Source organism: Eublepharis macularius, chromosome 5, assembly GCF_028583425.1.
Source record: "Eublepharis macularius isolate TG4126 chromosome 5, MPM_Emac_v1.0, whole genome shotgun sequence".
Classification (NCBI taxonomy): Eukaryota; Metazoa; Chordata; class Lepidosauria; order Squamata; family Eublepharidae; genus Eublepharis; species Eublepharis macularius.
In genome coordinates, this window is record NC_072794.1 from 10855632 (window position 1) to 10871277 (window position 15646).

The window sequence follows — 15646 nt, forward strand, 5'->3', positions numbered from 1 at the left end:
ATCATTTCTACCTGGGAACTGATTACAAATTGGAGTTATGAAGATTGCCCTAATATTTTGATAAAGCTCACACTCGAAGAGTACGTGTCCCCTAGTTTCTATCTTTCCAGCCCCGCATATACATACTCTTTTCTCGAGTGGTTGTTTTGCATATCTGCCCTCCATGACCGCTGATGGTAACGTGTCCATTCTAACTCTGATAATACCAAACCTTCTCCCTCTGAGGCGGAGGACATCTTGGGTGATTCCCACCATCCAATCAGGGAGGCAGGAACTAACTTTCTTCCTCTTCCCGTCTAGCCTGTGGGACCACGCTCCCTTCAGTTCTGTTCCTGCCTCCAGGGAGAGCAGTTCTGCAGCAGACGAGCTCTGCTGCCTTTTTTCTCTCTATCTCTTATTTATCTTCCTTCTTCCTCAAACCATTCTTTACCTTACTCCCTAGTCCTTCTCCTCCCATTTCCTCTTCTTTTTCTCCTCTTGCCAAAGAAAGAAAAGAAGAGGACGAGATGGTCTCTAGAGAGTCATCGGACTCTGAGGAAAGCTTCATGGAGGAGAATATGGGCTCTTCCCACGGAGCCGTCCTACCGGCGGCGGGAACAGGCCCAGCCAGCACCAGCATGCCTCTGAGGCTGTGTGGGTTCCCTGGCGAGGAGAATATGGGCTGTTCCCATGGAGCCGTCCTACCGGCGGCGGGAACAAGCCCAGCCGGCACCAGCATGTCTCTTAGGCTGTGTGGTTCTCCGGTGAGGAAATGGCCTCGGAAGAGACGCAGGCCTCTCAACAGCCCCATCTTCCACAGAGGGAGCTTGTTAAAACAGCGCGCCTCAGTCAGCCATCTGAGAACAGCGCCACCTGGCGGAGCTCAATTTTGGCGGGAAACAACGCGATGAGTGACTTCCCGCCTAATCTCAAGGAGGTGCTTGCCAATCTCCTGGCAGGAGAGACACGGCTGAAACATAATCCAGACACCCAGATCTCCAGCCAACAAGCCCAGGAGGGCCACATAAGTATTCCCCTGAGTGTGTTACCTCCAGAATTCCTGTCAGCAATTAGACTGACTATGAAGGAGGAAATCCTGTCACTTTGCCAGTCAGAAGCACCTTGGCCCTGTAAAGATTCCAGGAATCTCCTCAGCCCTGGCACCATGTGAATGTGCCCATGCCAATCTCCTGGCTGGAGATTTTACAGCAGGTCTTTCCCCTTTGGATTTAGCCCTGCTTTTACTACAGGATCTAGCCCTGCCTTTCCCTGTCAGATGGGTAATGTATAAAGGGCGCAATTTTGCTGGTGTCTTTGAACCTTTTAACACTTAAGACTAACCAGGAGGGAGAAAATAGTAATGCGGTGTCTACCTCCTCCTCCCTCCATGAGTAAGGCTGTAGCTCTGTGGAAGAGCTTCTGCTTTGTATGCAAAGGATCCAGGTTTGTTCCCCATTAACTCCGGTTTAAAAGATTAGGTAGATGAGGGGAAAAACTTCTTCCTGAGACCCTGGTGACCCGCTGCCAGTCTGAGACGATAACACTGACCGATGGTCTGAGTCAGAATAAGGCAGTTTGTAATGTTTATCAGTCAGGGATTCCCACGGAGCAGGGGGATCACCCTCAGATAGAGTCTGTGATGACAGGGAGAAGGATAAATTCCTTCAGATGTGGAAGAGGAGGAAATATCCCTACCAGAACAGTCAGCCCAGCAGTCTGAATCTGAGGTCTACCAGTATTTACTCCCTAAGACATTCTCAACCTTAGAGCTGTAGAAATTACCCTTGGGGGAGTAGGACCCTTAGACTGGGAATACCAAATCCAACCCAGGGAAACAAGAGTCTGTTCCTAGTGAAGGTTCCTCAGAAAAAGTCCTCCCATTTCCAGAATATTTGGGGAGAAGGTTCAAGGTTGAGTGGTCTAAACCATAAGCCAATTAATAATCCCCAAACTTGGTCCCAAAACAAAACAAACTGTACTCACTACCTTTCTTTGCTATGAGTTGTTGCAGGTACCTGCGATCAAAACTCCAGTGGCTACACTTCAGTCATCTGGGCTCTGGTCAGAAGATGGGTAAGGATCAGTCAGAGACCACTTAGACAAGAGGAGAGGCCATGCTAACAAGAGCTCACGAGGCCGTGACCATGGCAATTCAGGCTACAGATATTGCCTCAATTGCCTCAAGAGTGTCAGGAGTATGGATCTGGAAACTGATCCAACTCCTCCCATATAACGATAGCTGCCCCCATTGAAGGGGCAAACAGAAATATAAGGGCCAATACCTTCAAGACAGACGTCATCCTGGATACATTTACCTTTTTCTTCCAGGATTATGGTCTTGACAGCAGTAACAAGCCGGCACGCTTGACTAAGAGCATGGCCAGCAGATTCACACTCTAAAAATATCGTCCTGGGTTACCTCTTTCAGAGAGACAAGCTATTTGGGGATGCCCTGGGAAAGATCTAGATTGAGACCTAGGACAGAAGAATGTGTTGCCAAAAACTCTCAAACAATCTGAGAGGTGATCCATTGGCCCTCAGCCTTTTATTCACAACAGACACTACTAAGGTCCAGACAAGATTCCAAATGGCCATCCTGGGGTTAATCTAGGCAGCCCTTTAATAAGGGGGGTCCTGTCAAGACCCCACTTGTAGTATAGTGGTTAAGTAACTGAACAGTGATGCAGTACTCTGCAGGTTCAAATCTCACTGTTGCCATGATCTTGCCACATGGCCTTGGATAAACCAGTCCTCTCAGTCCCAGCTCTCCAGCTGTATTGTGGGGATAATGCTTACCTTGTCCCAAGATCAAAGAGAAAGTTCTCCACATGTGGAAAGAGATCCAACCTTAATACCCAGATCTCTAAGACAGGACTTGCTAGCTGTCCCTGTGAGAGGCCAACTACTCTTTACCATCAAGCCTGGGTTGACAAGCAGGCAGGCCTTACAAATAGTCTCACAAGGCTATTCCATACAATTTGCAAGCTGCCCACCAGAAAGGGGTCTACTCAATCTTCTTCACAGTCCCTAAAAAGAATAGGGACTGGAGGGTGTTATTAGACCTCAAGATTTTTGAACAAGTTTATCAAATTGTATCACTTCTGAATGGAGACTCTGCGCTCAGTCGCAGTGACCAATCAATCAAGAACACATGACATCTACAGATCTCACAGAAACATACCTCCATGTACCAATTCTGACAGCCCATCAACAATACCTAAGATTTTATGTAAAAAAAAAAAAAGCAGTTCTGAGCCATCCTGTTTTGGCCTGTCCACCACACCAAGAGTATTCACAAAATTCATGATCAACCCCATCATATGTTTCAGAGACGGGGTATTCATGTTCACTTGTACCCAGACAATCTCCTAATTGGTTCAAGTTCAAGAGAAAATCTCACCACAACACTCAATTCACCATTCAGTTCCTACAAGCTTGAACACCTGGGTTAGATCACAGTCACCAAAAGGGCTTTTTCTATCCCTCACCAAAGAAAAGGTCAGGAAGACCAAACTGCTGACTGAGACTGTCATCAGCATGCAAAATCACTTCTCACGACGCTACTGAAACTGATGGGTTTGCTAGTGGCCACCTACAATGCAATACCTTTGGGGTCGTCTATAGGCAAGACCACTTCAGACCTTTCTTAGACCTCATTAACAACAGATCATGGAGAAGACAGATCTTCCCATTCAGATACCACTTCAGATCAAAACCCATCTGAGCCAAGGTCACCAACCCAATGCAAAGCAAAAGATTCATGACCCCTCAAGAACAACAAATATTTACAGGTGTAAGAATCAGGTTAGGCATGTCTTCCTATCAATGACTTAGAAGGGTGAGCAATTTGTCTGGCCCTGTTCCAGTTCAGAGATCTGTATGGACAAGGTTGCAGACAAAACATATATAAACAAGCAGGGGGGATTCAAGACCTCGAGGTGACACAAGGTGGCAGCAAGGATACTTAACCTGGGAGGATGGTCACCTAGCTTCGATCAGAACTGTACACATCAAAGGCATATCCAATGTCCAGGCAGACTGGCTGAGGGGACAACAGGGGAATAGTCCCTTAAGAAACATCTCATCCAATGGATAACATTAAACTTCGCAACACCTCATGGACCTGTGTGCGTCCCAACACAGCCATCAACTACTGGGGTACATGACAAGGTTTGTTCTACCCACAAGCAGATACCCTGACATTGCAGTGGCTATTAGGCCTCCTCTATGCATTACAACCCTTACCAGTAACAGACCATGCCTTTCCACTCTCCAACAGATGGTGATATTTCCACCTCTCATCCTACTGACCTCTCCTGTCAAGTTACAGCAGGGACCGATTTGGCTCTCTCATTTAGACTTACTGTGCTTAACCGTGTGGAAACAGAAAGGAAAACCTTCCTAAGATGGGTATATTCCTGAGAGGTGGCCAACACTCTCCTAGCATTCAGAAAACAGTTTATGCTCAGAATTTACAACTATTATTGGAAAGCCCTCACTCAGTAGACGTTTTACTCAGCTCTGACCAAACATCCATTTGAACTGGTCAAGGATGTTCCCCTGAGAAGGCTGAGAATGAAGACTATCTTCCTTATTATGTTCGCGTCTGCCAGAAGATTTAGTCAGACCTGAACTCTGTATCTTTCACAATGGTAAGGTGATGCCTCGTACTGTCTTCCAAAAGCATATTCCAAACTGCATAGTTTGCAAGAGATAAGGCTACCATATTTCTACCTGTACCCTAAATAGACTAGGGAGAGGCTCTGACACAACTTAGATGTCAGAAGGAGGCTAAAGGCCTATCTGCTCCGAACAGTGCAAATCAGAAAGTCAGTCTTACTGTTCTTAAATATATCTCCCCTCAATTTGGGGAAGGAAATGTCTTCGGCAGCGGTAGGTGCCAATAGCAAAACGTACACTATCGAAACTCCTAAAAACTCTCTTCGTAGAGGTTCCTTGTGGAACACCAGCTCACTCTTTGAGGAGTGCTACTACCAGTGCAGCATTACACAGGAACACTTCTGTAGAAGAAGTCTGCAAGGCAGCAACAAGGTTGTCAGTCTTGACCTTACTAAGATGCTACAAATCAAATCTATATGATTCAGCGGACACTGCCTGTAGTAGAAAAGTACTGCAATGCATGATTGTGGACGAAGACCACATCCCACCCAGAAAGTAGAAACTGCTTTGGGACTCAAGATGTCCTCTGCCTCAGAGGGAGAACGGACCTTTGGACACTTACCATGAAGGGTCCTTCTCCTCTGAGGAAAGGAGGACATCTTGCCCTCCCCGGGTCTCTGTCCTTCTCTACCCTGCTGCCTCATTCTTCTACCTCCTCTGGGTTATGCTTTATTTACAGTACATGTTAATGCAACAGGTGTTTTTTCTCTCAGTATTGACAGTTGCTGAATGATAAATTCAATGTTACTGCTTTGTGGAGTCACCTGAAGAGAGGGTGGTCCCACATGCTAGACAGGAAGAGGAAGAAAGTTAGTTCCTGCCTCCCTGATTGGATGGTGGGAATCACCCAAGATGTCCTCCTTTCCTCAGAGGAGAAGGACCCTTAATGGTAAGTGTCCAAAGGTCCGTTATCAGGAGATCCAATAAAATGTGTAGGCAACATATTCAGGACAGATTCCCCTCCCCCAATATTTCTTCATACAATGCATAATGAATTTATGAAACTCACTGCCACAAGCATATAGTAATGGCCATTAGACTTCAAAGGGAATTGGATAAAGGCCTTTTCCCACGTCCTTAAAGGGATGACCGACTCACCAAACACTAGCGGCTTATCCCCTTGACTCCAGATGTCTTCGTTTTCAGATCGGTCACAGGCTGTTTGGCTTCCGTTTTTTCGGCACCTTTTCTGGGACCGCACTTTCCTGTGGTGCCAGAATAGACACCGAAAAAGCAGAAGCCAAACAGCCTGCAACCGTTTTGAAATGGAGATGTCTGGAGTCAAGTGGAAAATCTGCCAGCATTTAGTGAGTGGGACATGTGGAAACAGCCAAATTCATGGAAAGCAGATGCAAACACAGAATCTCTCTACATGTTACTAAGTACCTGTGAATGTTCAAGTGCAGGATTGTATGTGTAGTCCTCAATTCACGTGCGGACTATTCTTGCTTTGTGCACCTGAATGCCGATTTCACAGGAGCTCCCTTTCTCTGACTGTATCTGCAAATGATTCTGGAGGGCAAAGCACCAATTCTCTGTTTTCACTGCAAGAACAAGTACTGTAGGCTCCTTTGAATTGGCAATTTACATTTCTTTAAGGTGTGAGAAAGTGTCAAGATCTGCATTTCAATGAATGGATGTGGAGGAAACTAGGATACCTTTAGCAGTTGATATCAAACGTGTGAATGAATTCATGTGGAGCAAATTGAAGTGTGACTGTGCTACTGAGTACATTGAAAGTTGGAGGGGGACACGTGAAATGAGATTCACTTGAGCCTCCCTAGATACTTCGTAATGTGTAGAGAGACTCTTAGTGGTGATTAGCTGTGAAGGCTAAAATGGAACCTCCATGTTCCATTGCACCTTTGTTGCCGGGGGTGGGGGGGAGGACAACTGGGGGAAACTTTGGCTTCTGTGCTTGTAGGCTTTCTAGGGACATCATGTTGGCCACTGCTGGAGATAAGATACTGGTCCAGATGGACCATTGGTCTGAGCCAACTAGGCTTTTCTGTTGAAGGAGAACACCTAACTTCACAGTCAATGAGCTGATGCCAACCTTCTGTCTTTTCCTACCTCTCCCCTCCTCCTTTGCAGGAGGGCCCTGGGGAGTGGCTGACCCTTGACTCTCACGTCATCATGACCGACAATGAGATCTCTGGGACCAAGGACCCCACCTTCCATCGCATCCTCTTGGATACCCGCTTTGAACTGCCACTCGGTACAGTCACACTAACATTTAACTTGCACAGAGTGGTGTTGTCACAACTTTTCACAAATGTTCTCCACTTGTAATCCTGACAACAGCCCACTATGGTAGGCCAGGGTTATTAGGGCTGGATCTGGGAGCGGATGACTTGCCGAGGCCTGCCTAGCAAGTCTGTGTCAGAGAAGAGATTTGAATCAGGGACCTCTCGCATCACCCCCCTCCCGACTTTGCCACTGTGCAGTGCGGGCTTCTGCCATTCTAAGAAGAATGGGGAAGAAATACACACATGGAAATACTATCACACAAGATTGTGCTTTGCCTGGTGTAGAATTTGGCACAGGCTTTTGATTTATTCATTCAGTCGCAACTCTGTGGGTCTGTAGGACTCATGGCACAGAGAAAGCATTCCTACAGCACGGCTGAAACCTAAGTGAACTTTATGAGGGGAGGGGGGGCATTTGCAGGGGAAAACTGGCGAACAGGAAAGGAGTACCCCCCCCCCGACCCTTTTAAGTCCTCCGGGTAGTTTACAAAATTGGGAGAAGGTCCAGTATGTGGGGACAGATGACAACAGTCCAAGACAGCATTGCAAGGAGGAGACTTTAAGCACTCTCTCTTCCAGCCATCTGTCCCTAGTAACTGCCGCTGCGCTACTGTTGCCCATGCAGACCTCATCTAATACCTGCCTTTGCCCTATTAAGCTATACTTCTGTAGGCAAGGAGCCCTTTTTAATAGGGGGTTCAAAAGCCATTTAATCCAAGAATCTGCATTCTTTGTTTCTCCCTTTCAAGAAACAAACCCACAAGCCTTTATTTTCACCCCCGTGTGTCTTCATACCAAATTTTTCCCTTTACCAATCTATGAACCAGTTTTCTCAACAATATTTTTCTGCCAATTGTGTAAAAATAGAGCTGTGGTGGAGGATCTTTTGTAAGATTAAGAAACACCTGTTTTTAATCTGTGCCTGTAACCTTCCCTTTACATTTAGTAGATAAAGAAATCTCAAACAGTTCCTGTGAGCCTAAAATGCAGAGAAGCCTGCCCGTCACATCTCTGCATGAGTCCCTGTTCTGGCTATGCTTCCATTTAGGAGGAATGGGGACTCCTGTCATGTCTCTACATTGAGTGTAATTGGATCCTTCATCCACATTCAATGCTAAAATAGCCCACAAAGAGGCCCTTTTCACATGTCCTTACAGAGACAGCCCACTCGCCGAATGCTCGCAGCTTATCTCCTTCACTCCAGACGTCTCCGCTTTCAAAATGGTTGCAGGCTGTTTGGCTGCTGTTTCTTCGGCACTTTTCTGGGACCACGGGGAAAGTGCACTCCATGAAAAGATGCCAAAAAAATGGAAGCCAAACAGCCTGCAACCGTTTTGAAAGCGGAGACATCTGGAGGGAAGGTAAAAAGCCACCAGCATTCAGTGAGTGGGCTGTCCCTTTAAAGACACATGAAAAGGGCCAGAGTCTCATGAACAACCAGATTTATTGGGGCAGAAGCTTTCAGCAGACTGAAACCCACAATAACCAAACATCTATATCAGTTCATCTCTATTTTTAAAAAAATACATATAGTAGACTATTCAAATATATAAGCCCTCCCCCCACCTCCTGAAATGCTGCAGAAAAAGATCTGATTGCCTTTTGATGCTACTGTTTGTTTGCCATAGTTCAATCTCTCTCTCTCTCTCTTTCCCTGCAGATATTCCTGAGGAGGAAGCCCGCTATTGGGCCAAAAAGCTGGAACAACTCAATGCCATGCGAGACCAAGATGATGTGAGTAAAGGGGTGGGACTCTCTTATTCTAGAGTGGCACCACATCCGGGTCCAGTCACACCTTAAAAACCAACTAGATTTTCAGGGCATAGGCTTTCAAGAGTCAAAGCTTTCTTCGTCAGACAGTCCAACACAGCTGAAACTCCTTAATTCAGCATCTCTCTTGGGTTTAGGATGGGAGGCAGAATACATTTCTATGTAGAAGGAGACCAGGGAAGGATGGGGGACGGAGAGAGAGAGAGAAAGATGGATGCGGAGAAGCAAAAGGAAGAGAGAGCCTTTAAGTAAACTGAGCAGGTCAGGAAGGGTTTGAAAATCAAATAGACTGGACTCTCCTTTTCCTTTTTTATTTTTAAAACACATAAAGCGGTACAGAAAAAGGGGAAAGGGGAACAAAAATTAAAAAGAGAAAATGGAAGATTATGTGTCACAAGGACTGTCAAAATACAATGATCATATTGTCAGGGCTTGCCGCGGGTGCTGCTGTGCTGGGCACCAGCGTGCCCGGCTCTGACTCCCGGGGGGTATCAGGAGTACCGCAGGACCCTGTTCTGTGGAAGGAGGGGCGGTACACATCACCCAGACTCCTTCTCAGTCCACTTGCCGGCCTGCTCAACCTGAACCAGCCATCGCTCTCACTTCCCTCCTTCGCCTCCTCCATCAACCCTCCTCCTCGCATCCTCACATTCTCTTGCTTCTCAACACTCCTACTCCACTCCATCCCTCCTACACAACCCACCACAAGCCCTCAACTGAGCCTGCTTTTATAGAGTTTTCCTTATCCTCATTGCCTGACGTACGCCAGCTGGGTATACCCTCAGGTGTTCCCACTCTGGCCTCCCCTGGCCCTTCTGCCTTTCCCTGCAGGGCAGGGCTGGGAGTCGCCCGGCTGGGGAGGCTCCCAGGTGTTCCTCCCCTCATTCCCAGTTCTCCCTGCCCATCCATCTTCTCCCACAGGGTGGAGCTGGCCGGGCCTTTCCAGGTGATGCATCTTGGCCATCTCTGCCTCTGCTCACAAGGTAGCCGCCCTGGTAGGTGCCTGTGCTGCTTGACCACTGGGACTGGGCATGGCTGCACTTCCCTGGCTTGCCTCCCCTACTGGCTCTTTCCCTCCCGCACTTTGCTGGCTGGAGCTGTGTTGCCTTCCCAGCGTCTTCAGGGTGCCCTGAGTCTGCCATTGGGGTGCCATCGCCCCTCAAGCAAGGGGGCTGTGGCAAGTCCGGGGTGTCAGGAGTGCTCAACCCCGGACACATATAACATCTATATATATAAAGACAAGTGTCTTATCAATGCCCAGCCCAAACCCCTGGACCTATAAACGTGAAATTTGGGGAGACCGTTCCTTTCGTGATGTAAACACCCACTAAGAAGGGATTTTAAGAAATTCACCCCCTAAGGGGGTAAAAAGGGATAAAATGTGTTTTCCCTGTGTGGCTGGCAGGCTGCTGCCTGATTGATTGCACCCCTGCCCACTGCTAGCTTGGCCACTCTTCCCTGATTGGGCCAGCCTTTCAAGGTCATTTGCATATGTGGCCTGATTGGTCCTCATCCCCGCCCCCACATTCTAAACAGTCTGTAGTTGCTATTGGGAGTCATTGAATGTGTCCTGACTCTGAGGTCAAATGCACCTCCCAGTCTTCCCCTAAAGGTTCACTACGGTTGCCAATCTCCCTGTGGGGCCTGGCAGGCTCCTGCTTGCTTGCACTCCCTCTCTCTGATTGGTCAGCTGTGGAACTTTGTGTTCTGAGGTAAAAATCAGGTCAAGGAAACTGCAGACAGTTGAAGAAAGATGGTACAAGACTCCTGAATAGGGATTTTATATAAAAGTCATTATGGCAACTGTTTTTTTAAATGTTCATTGGGGGCGGGGGGACACAAACGACAAAATGTTACATTCTGCTAAGTATGGATTTAAAGTAGTTAAATACCATAGCAAAGTATCAAGCACGCGTGTGTGTGTGTGCGTGTGTATGTATGTGTACATACATATATATGTATGTATGCATGTATGCATATATATATATGTATGCATTTTATAATTATCATAATTTTTAAAAAGTTAAGATTGTTATAATGTAAGAAAGTTAAGATCCCTCTTACAAGGACTGTTAAAAATACACTACAATTTTTAAAAGTTTATTTTTATCATTTATAGTCCACCATGTCTCACTGAGACTCAAGGTGGATTACACAGTGTGAGATTAGTAAAATCAATATCAGGAACATTTCCACAAACAATGCCATAGGGTAAATAGATACAAGTTCACAAAGACATTAGCAGGAATCCAATACAACATAGTGGTGAGGTCTATGGTTCCTAAGTCATTAGCAGATTATCCGAGATCCCCTCCCTACAATACAGCCCTCCTATCTGAAATACAATAACTTTATAGCTTTTATACATCACATTCAAGTTATAACACAACATATCCTAAAAAGATTTCAACACCATCTCAGGCTCATTCACATTTAGCTTCTAATGTGCCATCAAGTGTCAGAAATGCCCTTCAGCTTTCTAAATTGGACAAACAAGTCACTCCCTTTACAAAAGAGTAAATGAACATAAATCTGATATCAAAAATCGCAACATTCAAAAACCAGTGGGAGAACATTTTCGTCTGCCAGGACATTTCATGGCTGATTTAAGAGTAGCAGTTCTCAAGCAGAGAAACTTCAAAGGAAAATTGCAATGTGAGATTGTTGAAATTAAGTTTATTTGCAAATTTAGAACAATGGATCCTCCAGGGATGAATTGGGAGATGGGATTTTTCTCGCATTTCAGATGCTAATTTTCTGCACTGCACCCATGTTGTATTAAGCTAATTACAACATGTATTATAAGCTAGCTTCCTGATGCTCTAATTTTCAATACCCCTCCCAGTTTCTGCTTGGATTACAAGGACTCCCACCTTTTTCCACTCCATGTATCTGACGAAGAAAGTCTTGACTCTCAAAACTTCATACTTGTAAATCTAGTTGTTCTTTACGGTGCTACTGCACCTGAATCTTGCTCTTCTACTACAGACCAGCAGGGCTACCCATCTGAAATTTTCCTGTGCAGTTAATAGCACTTAATGGGAGTGGAGAGGTATTTTCCCCCTTTCAACATGCTAATAGCCACTTGGGTGGGTGAAGCAAAAGAGAGCCAGTCGTGACAGCCCTTCAGGTATTTGAAGAACCATTCACATCATCTTTGATTAGCCTTTGTGGGAAAGAAATGACAGCTTAAGCCTTTGATCCTCACAGTAGGGGGGGATATGTGTTGTGCCAGGACTTTTTTTCAGCTGGAACGCGGTGGAACGGAGTTCCGGAACCTCTTGAAAATGGTCACATGGCTGGTGGCCCCGCCCCCTGATCTCCAGACAGGGGAGTTTAGATTGCCCTCCACACTGCTCGGTGGCGTGGAAAGCAATCTAAACTCCCCTCTGTCTGGAGATCAGGGGGCGGGCCCACCAGCCATGTGACCATTTTCTCCGAGGGCAACCCACTGAGTTCCACCACCTCTTTTCCCAGAAAAAAAGCCCTGGTGTTGTGCTATTTTCAAATATAGTTGACCGTTTTGCTTTTCATTTCCTCTCCTGCTTCCCCACCCCCCAACAGTATTCGTTCCGGGAAGAGCAAGAGAAACCCCTTCCAGTGCCCGGCTCGCAGTGCTGTAAGTGAATCTTATGCCCGTGGAGTGCCCCCTGCCCCCCAAAACAACTTATTTTTAAATACCCCACCATTGCCACTGTACTTGGGTGCTGGAGTCTCATGCAGCTCTTTAGGAGAATGGTGACAGCGGGTGGCCAGAGGAGTCATTACTTCCACCGTTTCTTCTCAACCTTTCCCTCTGTGTCTTCCTGCCCTCCCTTTGTCCCCCTCCCCATGTTTCCCCACCTTCTATTGAGCTTTTGAACGGTAATAGGTGGGAGACACAGACCCGTTTGGCTGAGAAGCATCTTCACATACTAGACACAGGAATACCAGAGGGTGTTAAGGGAAGAGTAGCTGGTAGAGTGACCCAACCCACAGCTATACCACAGGGTAACCTGACCACCCTCAGCAATCTAATTTTTAATAAAAAGGGCCTTATTGGGCCAAACCAAACATTCTCTAGTCAGGCGTCCGGTTTTCAACCAGCCCCTGATCAAAGTGTGACGGTCCAGGCCACCCTGATCATCGATCCAACTTCTTGTACTTCTTCAAAGCAACTTCTTGTACTCAGCGGTAGACTGCTCCTCAACAGGGAGGTTTCATTCACTTGTCTTGGTTCAAAGCCCTTGGTATACCTCTCCTCTTCCAGGAACTTGCCTAATTTCCTTTTAAATTAATCGAAAGCTAGTTACCCATAATTATTAATAACATTAAATATAGTTCTTTAGAAAGTTGAAATCACTTTATAGAGCAGAGATGGCTGAAAAAGACAAGTCAAGAAAAAAAGAATTAGACAAGTTCATAGAGGATAGGTTTATTGAAAGCTATTAACTTTGATAGATAAAGGAACCTCCATGTTCAGAGACAGTCTACCTCTGCTGATCAGCTACTTGAGGACAAACATTCGAGGGAACTTGAATGCCTGGGGTGCATCTGGCTGCAGAGTTCTCCCCCCACCCATCTCCTCTTCCCTTTCAAGACTATAAGTATTGGCTATGTTTAGAGTTGGCTTGTCTCTTAAAGGGACATGTCTTTTGGCTTTCTTTATAGGCAACTGGAATTATTTTGGCTGGGGAGATCAACAAAGTAAGTATGCAAAACCTCCCCCTCCTCCCCAGAAACTGTTCCTTATCCTCTTGAGGACAGATCTGATTCTAGCAGGCCCACCTTTTTTTAGAAGGCACAGTAAAAGCACTGGTGGCTCAGGATAGTTAGGAAATGTCAGGTCAGGAGGACCCAGAAGGGGGCTTTCTCCTTCCTTGGCTTGTCCTAGTGGTGCCCCCTCTTGGTGAATACCCACAGTATACTTGCGTGTTGTTGATGCCCAGGGATGGAATCTTGTCAACATGGGAGCTTCTCAGAACTCTTTCAATAGGGATGGTTTCAGATTTCCCATTCTTGCTGTTTCAAACCACTGCACTGTTGCTTCTCCCGTGTGCCAGTCGAGCTCCTGGTTCTTTATTTTCATGCCATTCTGCTTTCTTGCTCCTAAAGCTTCCTGCTAAAATAAATGCCCATTTCTATGTTATTTGTGTCAATAAATGAGCCCAAACACAATATTATCAATGACACAGAAATGCCCTATAAATTGCAGACCAAAACTGTACGACGTGCATATGTGATATGGACACACTCACAACTGACAGCGGAAAACAGAGAGCTAAAATAAAGAAATAAGAAGAAACTAAACGTGGAACTTTCATTCAAACTTGCATTTCACTTGTTCCCTTTCAAAGGGCCTCTGCAATGTGCTCCTGGGTGTCATAAGTATAATGCTCAGGGCTTTTTTTCAACAGGAACGTGGTGGAACGGAGTTCCAGAACCTCTTGAAAATGGTCATATGTCCGGTGGCCCCGCCCCCTGATCTCCAGACAGAGGGGAGTTGAGATTGACGGCAATCTCAACTCCCCTCTGTCTGGAGATCAGGGGGCAGGGCCACCAGACATGTGACCATTTTCTCCAAGGGCAGCCCACTGAGTTCCACCACCTCTTTTCCCAGAAAAAAAGCCCTGATAATGCTACAGGTAGAAGTTTCATATAATTCCTAAATGCAGTGTTTTCCCAATGGATCAGGTCAGGTATTCAGCTGCAAGTCCTCACGTTTTGAGTAATCAAACGAAGCGTGTTCAAGGAGTGCAAAGGAAGGGAACTGCCAACAATGTTCAATTAAAAAAATTGATCTGACTCCACCGTAATTTGTGCAAGCATGGATGGGCTGAAAAATCTTTAAGCTACCATCCAATGCATGCCTATGTCAAAATAGTTTCCATTGATCTCAAAGGGGCTGACTCAGTACACATGCATAGGATTCATTCAACTTTTAATAAAAAATAAAGTTGGGGACAGGGGTAGAAGGGGGGGAATTACAGTCATATGTGAGTTTCAGGTTCTGCCTTGGACTCAGATAGAGTTGTCAACCTCCTGGTGGTGGCTAGAGGTCTGGTATTACAACTGATCTCCAAGCCACAGAGAACATAGATGGCCATCTGACAGCAATGCTGATTCTGTGAATCTGGGCAGATCATGAGAGGGAGGGCAGGAAGGGTTACATCAGTGCTTCGTTCTCGTGGCCCTTCTTACTTGCCCAGGGTAAGGCCGATTGCCACCTTGGGGGGTTGGGTAGAAATTTTCCCCGGGCCAGTTTTGCAATTGTCTGGGCATGGAGCAGGCGTCACTGGGAGTATGGGGGGGGGGGAGAGGTATTTGTGAATTTCATGCATTGTTCAGGGGGTTGGTCTAGATGACCCTAGAGGTCCCTTCCAAATCTATGATTCTATGATTCTAACAGTTCCCCTGTAGAAAATAGCAGCTTTGAACAGTGGATTGTATGGCATTATACCCTGCCGAGGTGCCTCGCTTCCCCAAATCCCGCCCTGCACAGACTCCACCCTCAAGATCTCCAGGAATTTCCCAGCCTAGAGCTGGCAACCCTAGACTCAGAGCTGGTAGGCCTAACCTACACAGGCAGCAAAAAAAGGCTGCAACATTCTGAGGCAGAATGGGTGACATCACTTCCGATTCTAGGCGGTGGGGGTCATATTCTTCATGCTGCACCAGGGAGAAAGGTCCTAGATTGGCCTTTGCATGCTGCGCTGGTGTTCCGCTTCCAAGGAATTATTAACTTGGAGGAACTTGGAAAATGTAAACCCTCTGTAATGGTCCCGTCCTCTGCCACCTCATTCTTCTGCATAGTATACTCGGCTTCAGGCCTGAGACTCAAGCGGGGGATAGGTTTGCTTGCTGAGGGGCTTTTCCAGTGTCCAACCTGTATTCCCTCATGTGCACCCCTTGCCCTTCCTTTCTCTCCTCACTCCATTCCACCTATAGCTACAAAAGAAGTGAGCGTTGCCCCCTCCCCAAGCCTGGCA

The 15646-nt window shown here is 46.4% G+C and overlaps 1 protein-coding gene across 1 annotated transcript in view; it reads left to right on the forward strand.

Moving 5' to 3' along the window:
* UNC13A (unc-13 homolog A) overlaps positions 1-15646 on the forward strand; it is a 147979-nt gene that overhangs the window by 18402 nt on the left and 113931 nt on the right. The window contains exons 5-8 of the mRNA XM_054979662.1: positions 6754-6877; positions 8569-8642; positions 12243-12297; positions 13329-13364. Of these exons, the coding sequence (XP_054835637.1) occupies positions 6754-6877; positions 8569-8642; positions 12243-12297; positions 13329-13364 (289 nt within the window). The remainder of the gene's footprint in view (positions 1-6753; positions 6878-8568; positions 8643-12242; positions 12298-13328; positions 13365-15646) is intronic.